We start from the raw sequence: 13,899 nt of genomic DNA, 5'->3' as shown, positions 1-13,899 counted from the left end.
AAACATTATAGATGTAGGCTATCATTTGAATGCTAATATATTGGTGGGCTCTAACATATTCCATTTGGTCTCACAAGATTAAGTTTGCTCAGACCAAGTTAAAGACAAAATATTAATAGAACATGAAGAATTGAGATGGAATTATGAAAGAAAATCTTTCTAGCAAAAATTATAATCCAGTCGATGTCCTTTATATTAGTGTGGTACTTGTACTGAATAATTTCCAAAATATTTGTTTTCTTTGGTTCAAGAGTACAAATTGCATTGCATAAAAAAAGGTCATTAGAACTTGATTCATAGAGCATTAACTAACCTTTCCAAAATGATTTTTGCTAAATAGCACCAAAACTTTGAAAACAAAGCAATAGCAGTTTTATTTTTCTTCATGAAAAGGTCAGGATAATTTGTTTCCTGAAATACAAAACCATGAAATACAAACTGCTAGGAATTTGGATCTTTTCATTCAGTTCGACATAAATTTCAAAAACTCTATAACATGCATTCTTTTTTCTCTGTAGCTTTGGAGCCTGTCTTAGAGCTAGCGCTTGTAAACCAGGCTGGCCTTAAACTCAGAGAGATCTTCCTGCTTCTGCCTCCAGAGTGCTGGGATTAAAGGCAAGCACCACCACTGCCTGGGATAACTGGCATCCCTGTCTTCGAACAGGGAAACGATATGCCATGACTAAGTGATTGATAAGTGTTCCAGAACATTAGTGATTGACAGCTGGAGAAAATGCTTCTTATAGAGCCAAAATGACATCCTTGATCGTAGTTTATAAGAGTAAATTTAAATTCTATTTTCTTCATGTATTGAAGGTCTTAGAGTTAATAATATGGTTAGCCACTTAGATGTAATAGAAGATTTCTGTTATAGTTTGCATAAACATATTTAGTCTTCTTATATGTTCAATATTAATCTCAAATGGATGGTTATAAATATGCATGTTGATATTGAGAACTGTAACAGTTTGCATATAACTTCATTGAGCTTTGTATTATTAAACTATGTTTAATAATATGTATTTATACATGTGCACATCAATATATGTGGATTTGTGGTGAAAGAATATTTAATTTATATCTATATGTATATATTATGTATATATTTATACATATATTGACATATGCAAATAATTGTGCCATACAATTAGAATTTGGCTGTTAACCTGTTTCTGTTCTTTTCTCCCCAATTCTGGTTTTAGAATCTGCTTTTCTCGTACCAGCCACCCCAATCATCCAGCCGGTTTTCAGTGTCCCAGACTGGAGACCTCACGATTACTAACGTGCAGCGGTCTGATGTGGGTTATTATATCTGTCAGACTTTAAATGTTGCTGGAAGCATCATCACAAAGGCTTATTTGGAAGTTACTGATGGTAAAGTAAAACGTTTTCTTTCGAAATATCCAAGTTATGTTCAGCTCTGAAGGAGCCTGTGCATGTTTTCATGCAGGCTTTGCCTTCTTCCTTACAGTTATTTAGTGTAAAGTATAGCTGGTGTCAATACGATAGTGACGCTACTGTTCTTATTTAACTAACACATGCGAAACTTCTCTATCACCTGTTCGGATTCCTAAAGCTCAGAAATTCCTCATGAATAAGTTTATTCTGAAACTCTGGGTTAAGAAAGTAGTCATGTTTTAGACCCAGAAAAAATAAGAGGCAGTCTCTTTGTCGTCTCTTACTATAAATCCCCATTTCTACTATTGTCTCTAAATTGAGAAAAATAAGACTGAGAGCTACTAAATCTATATTTTTTTATTTTGAGTCTTAATAACCTGGTTTTTGACTAGAAAAAAATGATATTTATCCAGCATATCCCATGTATCTCAATTTATTGAAATAGAAATAATCCAGAATCTGACAAATAACACTAGGATATTTTCTCTTGATAGTCTGGTTCATTCTATTTATTAGTTCCCTAAACTTGATTTGCTGCTGGCAAATACATTATAAAGACAGGACAACTGAAAAAAATCTCTAACCATGTAATCAATTATGTAATGATTTTTAAAAGGATAAAAGAAGCTCTAAATTGCTTATAAACATATATTTATACATGTGCACATGTATATGTACATTTATAAGATTGTAATTTATTAATATATATTTATTTCATTAAAGAAAATGCATATAAATATGTGAAATAGATATATATGTGCATGTATTTATCTTACATGGCAAGATACCTATACATATACTAGATAAATATATTTTAGATATTTAAAAATATATTTATGTGTATATAACATGTATGTAATATACATAATATATGTTTGCATGTGTGTAATCAAGAAAGCATTACCGCAGAAGACTTTGAAATTAAAATGACATGCCTATTGTTTTTATTACTGGATTCATTTGAAATATTAGAATTATTTTATATTTTTAATTTCAAGCAGTAGATAAGGAGCATAAAAGGTAAGCACTTCATGTATTCCAAGGAGAAAGATGGGAATGGAATAAAGGGAGAGAGTCAGGAATAAAGATGGCAGCTATTACTTCTCCCTAATTGACTCTGGTGTTTGTGTGTCTTTTATTCATTTGTGTAGATGTGCGTGATGCAGGCAAAGACTGTGGGACAGCTTCAGGTTTTGTTATTCAAGTGCCTTCTACTTGGTCTTGAGACACACTCTTTTGTTGACCAAGAACTGGCCAAGTAGATAGGCTGTATGCCTGGATTGCTCCCAAGATCCTATTGTCTCTGCTTTTCCAATGCTAGGATTAAAATGCACATAAAGCTATTGGTTCTACATTATTTCTAGAAAAGACCATACTTTTCACATTTAACTACATTACCATTTTATTTAAATTAAACTGAGCCGAGATTCGTGGACAATACATACTCTGCTTTTTTCCACAGATCTGTTTACTTCATATAGACTTGGTTGTTGTAGTTTGTAATCAGGCTTAAAGACTCTTTGAATTCCTTATTTTAGCTTTGCTAACTTGGTTATAAATGCCACGTAAGAGTCCATACCCTATACAAACAAAGCTGTAGACATTTTTAATTTGTTTTTTCATAATCTAAAGTTTTCAACTCAGAGAAATGATGTATATCCCATATATATCTTTCTCAATTTATTCAGATTTTCTTTAATATCTCTCAGTATCTCAATAATGTCTATAATTTTGGGATATAAATAGTTGTATAAACTTTTCAGTTGTACCTAAGTATTTTTGAAATGTCTATATATAAATTTTTCATTATTGAATTGTTTGAGAAAAGTATTTAATTTTTCAGTTGATTTTTTATGTGTTAACTTTTCATCAAACAACCTTGATAAATTCTTTCAATTTTTCTAATGTTTCTATGTAGATTATTATGAAGTATTTGTTAGAAATGTAGTAACTAAGAATAAAAATAGCCTGACTTCTTATTTTCCCCATATAGAAACATTTAAATGACAAACATAGTTTAGAGATAAATGAATATATATTATAAAGACCCTTTGTCTCCTTTCATGTCCTCATTGTCTGTGTAGTGAGTAACTTATTATAACAGTGGATATATTCTTTTTAATCCTAACTTCAAAGTAAGATATTCATGTTTTCACATGGGGAGTCTTGATATGGATTTTTGGAGATAACAGTGAGTTTGGTAGATTTTGTAAAGACGGGTTTTTTTGGTTTTTTGTTTGTTTTGTTTGTTTTTAGAGTAGGCTGGACATTTCAGGATGTTTACTGTCCTGGAATGTGCTGTGCAGTGGACCCACCTGACAGTTTGCTGTCTTTCTTCTGATTGCCAAGCTGTGTGCATGCTTCACTGTGTCATACTGCTTGTGTGTCTTTCCTTTGTACATGTTTACTGTAGTAATGGGGGCGGCGGGGCTGCGTTCCCAGCACCCCGGCCGCCTGCTCGGCTAGCTTATGCCCCAAAATAATTACACAGACACTGTATTCTTTTAAGCACTGCTTGGCCCTTTAGCTCTAGCACTTACAGGCTAATTCTCACATCCCGATCAACCCATCTCTAATAATCTGTGAGAACCGGTCTTACCGGGAAGATTCTAGCCTAGTCCATCCTGGGTCGGAGCTTCATGCCGGGAGCGGGGCATGGCGTCTCTCTCAGGCGTCTGCTCCCTAGAGGAGAGCTGTCAAGTCTCTGAGCTCACTTCCTTATCCTCCCAGCGTTCTGTTCTGTTTACTCCTCCCTACTATCCTCTAACAAATAAAATGGGCCAGGGCAGTTCCTTTATTAGCCAATGACCTTCCTCCATCAGTTTACAATAACTTGAATTTTACTCTCTGCAAGGAGTTTGCCCTAACCCACCAAATATGAGTCCTATGCTCCTATATCTGCCATCTACACACAGATTTATTGCATCCTTTATTGTGTTTCTTGTTTTATATTGGGCTCCTCTATCTTTCATTTCAATGCAAGTTCCATGAAATTTGAGCCATTTTCGGTTTAGTCTAGTTAATATTTGCTTAGTATCTACCCCGATATAATGTGGTAAATGCTCAGTAGATAGTCTCAAGTGTCAAGAAAAAACAACCAAGGAACAACTAAGTCTTGGTTAGTTAGACTTCAACACCAGAATTGTCTTTGTCAAAAAATTCAGTATCTTATTCTTGCCTTTGATATATACTGTATGTTCCCTGGCTTTAGCAATTCAAAATGACCTAAAATGTGTTTGTGGTAAATATTTCATATTGTAGCCATTAGATCATAATTCTGAAGACCATCTAATAGAAAGAAATTTAAAAGTTGTACATATGCTTACAATTGCATCTTTGTATAGTCATTAATAAAATAAGAAAAAAACTAAACTGCTCAATTTTCCTTCTATTCTCAGAATTAAAAAAAAAGGATTTGTAGGTTTGGGAGATGGTTCACTCTATAAACAATCTGCTGTATAAGCCCATAGATCTGAGTTTGGATTCTCCCCAAACCCACACAAAAAGCCAGGCAAGGGCACAGGTTTGTAAGCTAAGCACTAAGTAGGCCAATTATCGCCTTGTTAATCAATGAGATCCAGGTTCAGGAGAGACCCTGTTTTAAAACACTGTAGGGAGCAATAAAGAACAAAAGTAAAAGTTTGGCCTCCACACATAGATGGAAACATATGTGTGCATACGTGAGTGTACACACACACACACACACACACACACACGTTTAAAATAAGCCATGAAATTTTTAGGGAGATATGTTCGGAGGGGTCTTGGTTTCGGTTTTTATTGCTGTGATAAAATACATGATCAAAAGCAACTTGGCAAGGAAAGTATTTCATTGTTGATGGAAGTTTCTGACCCACCCAATCTGCAGCTGTTCAGTCCCAAAGAATCACACAGAGACTTATTTTAGTTATAAACTGTTTGGCCTATTAGCTCTGGCTTGTTATTAGCTAACTCTTGCATCTTAAATTAATCCATAATTCTTGTCTATGTTTAGCCATGTGGCTTGGTATCTTTTTCAGTGAGGCGTTTATCTTGCTTCCTCTGCTTCTGGATGTCGACTGAGTCTCCACCTTTCCTCTTCCCAGAATTCTCCTAATCTGGTTGTCCTGCCTATACTTCCAGCCTGGCTACTGGCCAATCAGCATTTTATTAAACCAATATGAGGAACAAATCTTTACAGTGTACAAGTGCGTTATCCTGCAGCATTTCATCTCATACTTCAAAATCACTGTTTATCATTGAAGGAAATCAAAGAAGGAACTAAAGCAGGACAGGATCTTGAAGGCAAGAGGTGATTTAGAGGCCATGTAGGAGTGTTGCTTACTACCTGTTCCTCATGGCTTGCTTAGACTGCTTTATTTTTTTTTACTTTGTCTTTTTTTAAATTAAATTTTCTTTTCATTTATTTTACATACCCATCACAGTTTCCCTTTCTTCCTATTTTTCCATTCCCTCTTCCCATCTCCCATGTGCCCTGCCCCATCTGGGCAAGGCTTTCATGGGAATTAACGAAGCATGGCATATCAAGTCAAAGAAGGACCATGTTCCTTCCCCTGCATCAAGGCTGAGTGAGGCATCCTAGCATAGGCAATAGGTTCCCCAAAAGTGAGATCTAGCAAAAGGGACAGGTCCTGAACCCACTGCTAGGAGCCCTAGAAACAGACAAAGCTATAAAACTGTTACTTTTTATGGGTAGAAGGTCTATGTCAGTCCCATGTAGGCTCCCTAGGTATTGATGTAGAATCCATGAGCTCCCAGGAGTTTAGGTCACCTATCTCTGTTGGTTTCCCACCATGACCTTGACAACCCTTCTCCTCCTCTTCAACAGGATTCCCAGAGTTTGACCCAGTGCTTGGGTCTCTGCATCTGCTTCTATCAGTTACTAGATAAAGGCTCTCTGATGACAATTAGGGTAGTCACCAATCTGATTATAGGAGAAAGCCAGTTCTTATAGAACCCAGGGCTACCATCCAGGCATAGCAGTAGCCACAATGGGCTGGGCCCTCCCTTATCAATCCCTAATTAAGAAAATGCTCCACTGGCTTGTCTACAGCCCAGTCTGGGGTAGGCAATTTCTCAGTTGAGATTTCATCCTTTCAGATGATTCTAGCTTGTGTCAAGTTGTCCCAAAAACCATACAACACAGAGGGGAAAAGGAGGAAGTTAGAGGAGAGAAGGGGGATATGATCATTTTTTCATTGTATACATGTGAAATTGTCAAGAATAAGGAAAGCTTGTCATGGGGGCTGGAGAGATGGCTCAGTGGTTAACAGCACTGGCTGCTCTTCCAGAGGTTGTGAGTTCAGTTCCCAGCAACCACATGGTGGCTCACAACCATCTGTAATGAGATATGACACCCTCTTCTGGTACATGGGCATACATGGAGGCATAATGTTGCATACATAATAAATAAATAAATCTTTAAAAAAGAAAGCTTGTCATTTAAAACACATAAAAATGAAATAAAATTTAAAATCATACAATTATAAAAACATCAACATTTCTATATAACAACTGATGACATTATTATGAATCACTCATCTGTTGATGTAGCATATACAACTTTTACTTTCATTTTAGAAAAAGTTTCTATATTTGTGAATTTTATCCTGAAACTATAAGGAAACTCAGCAGTTAAGAGCACTTGATGCTTATACAGAAGACCCAGGTTCAGTCACCAGCACCCACATAGTGGCTCACGACTATCTATAACCCAAGAGCATCTGGAACCGTCTGGTTGCCTAAGTGGCAACCAGACATATAAGAGGTATATATACAGACATGCAAACAAACATTCATATTCACAAAATAAAATAAATAAATCTCAAATAAAAAAAATCTCTAGAAGCCATTTTATTCTCAGCAGTAAATATCTTGTTTAACTTCACAGTTTCTGTGAGGATTCATATGAAGTTTGTATGTATGTGTTGTTGAGGTTTTATTTTACCTGTTATTTTTGTGCTATATATTAGCTTAGTCTTTTGGTTTATTTGTTTTGTTTTGAATTCTTTAATATTATTCAAACAACCGTAGACTTGTCCTTCATAGCTCGGGCTATTTATAGTGCGTGCTGGCAATGTCAATATTTTTATAGCACTAACTCTGTCAACCTGGTGGCTTGTAGAGAGAGTATGTTCTCCATATTATTTGACTTTATCTTCTTGACCTTCTGTGTTGTTGGCAAACACAATAAAGGCAAAAGCAGAATAAAACATGAGGCATGGGAGTAGTTACTGTCTGTGGAGTGGTGCCTGTGCCTGTGGTCCAGCCTTACTAACACTGAATGTGCACATTAATAACTGCTTACTATGAGATTATAAGAGAAATAAAAATCACTGAATAGCAAGCGTTATTTTAAAACACGTGTATTCCTCACTGATAAAGCTGGTATACAGCATAAAGGGACCGTTCTCCAGCTCCTTTGATTTAGACAAGCCACTTGAACTTCAAAGTATCAGCCTCTGATTCCCAGAAGGGGATGATGATACAAGAATTACCTATAATACTTTATATCCTAAATCTCTAATTTGAATATATAGCCTTCTAGAGCACTTGGAAAAGGATAACAGTTGTAGAGTTTACTTTGATCTTCATTGAGAGACACGTGGGAATTTTTTATGTGTACCAGTCACTATCTGTATAGTTTTCCCTAAAAATCCATGTATTTATTTGCTTCATTAAACATAGTCTGCTTCTTATACTCCCTATTACATTGCCTGATATCTCTTTCTCATAATTCCAGTGTAATATATCAGACACTGGTTTGAAATTTGTCTTACAAATGGTGAATTTAGATTTTATTTATAAATGGACCATATTTGTTGATATAAACTGGAGCATTCATTTCCTTATACTTTGTACCCATTGATGAAAACTTCATAGTTTTATTTTCTGTACCTAAAACTGTACAAGAGCTTTAATGAAGTCCTACATTTTTTTCAGTTCTGATTTCTATATTAACTGTTGCCAGACAAGGAAAGACGACACTGCATAGTGCATGTGAATGTCTGGCCTTTTGCAATTACCTGAGCACATTCATGACTACTATTTCATCTCAGTACCCATGGAGATCTCCTAAGCTAGTTTGAACAACTGTTAGTATCCTCATTTTATAGATTTAAAAATGGAGAAGTTGGGAAAGAGGGCTCAGTGGATAAAACCACCCTGCAAATGTGAGGACCAGAGTTTGGACTCTTCGAACCTATGTAAGAGTAATCTCAGCACTCCGGAGGCAGTAGCATGGAATCCCTGGGGTGAGTCAGCTGCCTAGGCTAGTCTATGTTGTGCTGCTCCTGACTCAACAAGACACCTTAAGTAAGTAAAATGGAGAGCAGTGAGGAGGGAGATCAGACTTTGTTCTCCAGGAACATGCATTGACATGCTCATGCATAAACACATGCATGCATACTACACATAGACAGAAAAAGGAGTGGGGATTCGAGAATATAAAGAACTTAGCAAACACATGGGTGGCAGATGATGGAAGGATCTTTTCATTGCTTTGTTTTTGTTAACCACCCAGTAGAAATTATGCAGAAATAAGTGAAAGAAACCATCAATGAGCTGGGTTAGGATAGAATTGTGTAGCTACACAAGATACCTTATAAAGGACCTCCGGGTAATGAGATATTAATTATAATAGACCCTGACATTTTATGGTTCCTAAATATAACAAGACTACCAAATATAAGCCATGCTAGTAATAGCCATAATGATAATCATTTGGAGTGAGACCCTTTATTACTAATTCATTTAATGCCTGGAAATATATATTCATTCTGATAATCAGTGGAGCACCGGTGCTTTTAGAAATCCCCGGTGGGTTTAGCAGAAGAAATCTGCAATTGGACAACAGCAAGCCTCCACAGATAATACAGAGAAGACTTTTAAAATTCTAAGCAAAGGAATTGCTGGCTTACATTTTCCAAGAGCGTAGTGTCTACAACACTCCTGCCAAGTGTAACTCCAGTCTTGAGATTTCCCCATGCTGCTGGAGTAAGGATGGCGTGGGGAGAACTGGGGAACTGGATTGCAGTGTGCAGTTGCTGATTTCATTTAATTGCTTTTTTAATGTGAACACGTAAAACTAATAATCATTGCATGATAAACGAGGAACAAATTGAAGTGTTACTCCAGCTTGTGAAAATCCTTGGTGCATGAAGCTTTGAAATGACACATCCAGATTCGCAAATTATTGCATCCAAAATTTAGTTGTCCTGGCAGCCAGATTCCTTTAATCAGACAACTTGTCAGAATTCTCTCTCGCATATTTGCATCTTTTCCTGTTTTAAACTTTTGGATCGGGCTTTTAAGAGAGTCAAGATTCTAAAGCTTAATGATTGAAGACGATTTCCTGAAATTGAACACACAGCTCTTACTCATTTTAACTAAATCAATGGAGCTTGATAAGCTGCCTCCGTCAAGAGATGGGAACATTTTTCTACTGTTGTCCTTTGTCCTCTATACTTGTGTTAGAGTCTCATAAAAAATAGTGGATTTAAGATATAGCCTTTTTCAGGCATTTTGTATTTTACAATAATTTTATTTACTTATAATAAAAATTGTTTTGTTGGTCCCTTTTCAAAGTAGATTAAAGTTAGTATAAAATACAGTCTTGGGGTTTTCTGGGCAACGTGTCTGTGTGTGCGTATTCTTCCTGTGCTTTTTCTTTCTCTCTGTTCTGCTCTATCTTGGTTGGTCTTTTTATTTGCCTGTTTTCTTTGTAAAGCAATAGAGAAAGAATGCATGCACTTGTTGTATGAGTGAGAAGGTGGGGAGTATCTGGAAGAGATGAACGAAATTGTAAGCTGAATATATTGTATGGGAAAAAAAAGTCTATCTTCAATTAGAAACAAGCAAACAAACAGTATTGGCTGAGTCTAAGAGGGGGTAGTGGAGTCTGCCAAGTTTGGACGTCGTCTTCAGTCATCTAGTTTGATTAGCCTACAAACAATGCTATTGGGTAGATTCCCAGTGTCCCTGGATCCATTACAGCGCGATAGTGTTATTTTTTAAGCTGTGTATATATTTCAGTAGAAAACTTATTTCCAAGTCCTAGAGACACTGCCTAGAGGATAAAGCACCTACTTCGCAAATGTGGGGAATGGAGTATATCCCTAGGACCAGCGTGAAGGCTGAGTGGGTGGGGCCCTAAGCTGTAATCCAAGCATTCAGGACAGGAGAGGGGATTCCCAATACAAGCTGGATCTCTGGACTGGCAAAAGCCTTAAATCCTTCGTTCAGGGAGAGACCAGTTCATAAATAAAGCAGAGAGCAGTATAAGAAGACACCCAACATCAACCTCTGGACTCTGCACTCACTTGCTTAGGCATGCATGCACACTCACCCACATATGCGTGCCCTCACACCATACACATAGATACACGTGTGTGTACGCGTGTACGAGTGTGCACACCCCTGGAAACACATATGCATACACATACATCCCAGAGAGAGAGAAAGAGAGAGAGAGAGAGGATTCTGAGATAAAAAGATTGCAAATTTAATTCTATAAATGAGAGTCCAAAGCACCTTTTTAAATCCAAAATTGTCAAACATTCTGGCATGGCAGCTTTATTTCATGGTGAAGGTGGTTGTTGGAGACAAAACAATTGTGAAATCAAGTTGGCTTTGATTCATTCATTAAATTCTGTCTCATACATATCTATGGGGTAAATGTGTTAAATGTCTCTATTTCTTGTGCTTTTTCATGTTTACAATAGTCTATTCTCAATACTATATGCCTTCTTCACCAGCCACAGCTCTTGTTTAATTTCTGAACACTTAGATCAGTCCTTAGATAATGCAACTGGCTCAGGCCTAGTTGGTCATTGGAACGGCGTACACTGTATCTCATTTTAATATTCCTAATCAGTGCATCATGTAAATGCGTTTTGAATAATGCATGTCTCCCCTTTAATTACTTGTTTAATTATCTTTAGTTTCTTTTTTCAAAGCCTACAGCAATGGCTGTTGCTCAGATGATTAGAAAATTGCTTCCAGTTGCAGAAATCTATTTCCTGTTGTTTCTTTTGGCAGTGATTGCAGACCGGCCTCCCCCAGTCATTCGACAAGGTCCTGTGAATCAGACTGTAGCAGTGGATGGTACTTTAGTCCTCAGCTGTGTAGCCACAGGCAGTCCAGTGCCCACAATTCTGTGGAGGAAGGATGGAGTCCTTGTTTCAACCCAAGATTCTCGGATCAAACAGCTGGAGACCGGCATGCTGCAGATCCGATATGCTAAGGTAACTTTCAAAGATGTCGTGGACTTACTCCTTGGTTCCACTTTATTTTTAACGGCAGCAGCTAGTGTTGAAATACAATAACCTAGAGGAAATACTAAATAAGATACATTTCATTATTATGCATCTGTGTATACTTAAGGTGATTTGAGGCATGGCAAGTAATTTAAGGTCCTGTGGAGGTAGAAGGAAGTGCTTTGAGAGACATAAAATGGTTGGGGACCTAAGAGGTGGTATGCCTTCCATGTGTATGGTCTGATACAAGGCATTTTACAGGACACTAGAAAAGGAAATTTACTAGTCCTGTTTTATGCACAGTGGACTTGAGCAGTGTTTCTGTGATGACTGTTTGGTTCAGTGTTTTGCAATTACAGGATATCATACACATAAATAGCCCTCATAGAGCCGTGCACTAACATTTCAAATCATGAAAATGTAAAAGCCCACAGATTTGTCGAAACAAATGTAGGGATTTACCAGTTGCTCTGATTTTGATTTTTCTTTTGTATCAATCCTTACATTGTTTTGATTTCAATTTTTCTTTTGTGGTCTGGGTCAGTTGGGCTTTTAAGAGAGATGAAACGACAGTATCAGGCTGGGATCAACAGTTGCTTCAGTTGCCTGGCTCTGTGGTATAGGTGGCTTCTTTGGAGTTTTGGATCAACATCACAGTCGATTTTGTGTGCCACCAAAGTTTGTAGTTCTTTTTGGCAACTGTTGCATATTGCTCTTGCCATGGCCAGAGTCAGATGATGATGAGATTTGAAAAAGAAGAGTTGTTCAATCAGGGGAAGTTTATGGCTTTAGCATGCAGCTCCTGAGTTTGCAGAAGAGATGGTGTTCTTTCCAGCAAGGATTTTGTTTTTACTTCTGAGACTCAAGTTTTGACTCAAGTATTATAATAAGAGGTGGGGTAAAATGAGTAATTTAAGAAGATACAACATAATTTGTTTGTCCTTAATCTTTGATGCTAAACCTAGTCTGTTAAAGCACTGCAGATCAGATTTTTTTTTATTGCAGTTAGGATAACCATATAAAGATTCTTTATTTCTGTGTCATGCAGTATTTTCCTTCCCATTTCAAGAAAAATATATTCAACTAAAGGGACATTTCCGGTTCACAGGTTTTAATGTAGTTATTCATATTCATAGGCCATATACAAACCTGTAATTGTTTTTCCAGCCTGGCAGGCCCTTGATTGTCCCAAATATTTCTTTTCCATCTGCTTTCACAGCTGGGTGACACTGGCCGGTATACCTGCACTGCATCAACCCCCAGTGGAGAGGCGACATGGAGTGCTTACATTGAAGTCCAGGGTAAGTCTGGGCATTTCCCTCCGAGCTCTTTTGATAAGAAAAGCCAATGGCCTTGTATGTGAGAGGCAAGTTAGTGTGCTACCTACTCTCATGTGCCAGTTCGTGTATGTGTAAATTTGTCTTTTTTTCCCTCTGCATTTGTTAGAATTTGGAGTTCCAGTTCAACCACCAAGACCCACTGACCCCAACTTAATCCCCAGTGCCCCCTCAAAGCCTGAAGTTACAGATGTCAGCAGAAACACAGTGACTTTATCCTGGCAGCCCAACTTGAACTCAGGAGCAACCCCAACGTCTTATATTATAGAAGCCTTCAGGTAGAGGGTGGATGTTCTTGCATGTTCCCTCCCTCCCTCCCTCTCTCTCTCCCTCCCTCCCTCCCTCCCTCCCTCTCTCTCTCCTCCCTTCCTCCCCCTCCCTTCTTCTTTCCTTTCTTCCTCTTTTTTTATTTCATTGTTGTTTTGCATCTAATGTTCTTGTTCTAATGTATGTATCCATCCTTAGCCATGCGTCTGGTAGCAGCTGGCAGACCGTAGCAGAAAATGTGAAAACAGAAACATTTGCCATCAAAGGACTCAAACCTAATGCAATATACCTTTTCCTGGTGAGGGCAGCAAATGCGTATGGGATTAGTGATCCAAGCCAAATATCAGACCCAGTGAAAACACAAGGTAAATATTGATTGACTGAAACCTGAAATATCTACTAATCCTTAGTAACTGTAACTATACTGGCATGATGTGTGAGTTACAGGCTATGATTACACATTTGTTCTCTCTTTTCTTTTGCTGTACAATATAATGTCCACAAACTATGTTTTTCTGGACTGAGGCTATCAAGATTGATAACATACAGAATTGCCTCTCATAGACTCACAAATCCACTAAAAATATCCTTTGACTATTGGTATATTCTTTACAATTTTTTGAATTTTAAAAGTCTAGTAT

The 13,899-nt window shown here is 37.2% G+C and overlaps 1 protein-coding gene across 9 annotated transcripts in view; it reads left to right on the top strand.

Moving 5' to 3' along the window:
- The window catches only part of Robo1 (roundabout guidance receptor 1), a 1,017,834-nt gene that overhangs the window by 933,925 nt on the left and 70,010 nt on the right, over window positions 1-13,899 (top strand). For all 9 annotated transcript variants that reach the window (XM_041678490.1, XM_041678491.1, XM_041678497.1 and 6 more), the window contains 5 exons: window positions 1,203-1,374; window positions 11,437-11,642; window positions 12,874-12,955; window positions 13,101-13,269; window positions 13,457-13,623. In XM_041678490.1, the coding sequence (XP_041534424.1) occupies window positions 1,203-1,374; window positions 11,437-11,642; window positions 12,874-12,955; window positions 13,101-13,269; window positions 13,457-13,623 (796 nt within the window). The remainder of the gene's footprint in view (window positions 1-1,202; window positions 1,375-11,436; window positions 11,643-12,873; window positions 12,956-13,100; window positions 13,270-13,456; window positions 13,624-13,899) is intronic.

Source organism: Microtus oregoni, unplaced genomic scaffold (genome assembly GCF_018167655.1).
Source record: "Microtus oregoni isolate MIOR12 unplaced genomic scaffold, Mior012 000030F_ref0000283, whole genome shotgun sequence".
NCBI classification, from domain to species: domain Eukaryota; kingdom Metazoa; phylum Chordata; class Mammalia; order Rodentia; family Cricetidae; genus Microtus; species Microtus oregoni.
Note: the sequence above shows the minus strand (reverse complement) of the source record. Positions and strands in the feature narration are given on the sequence as shown.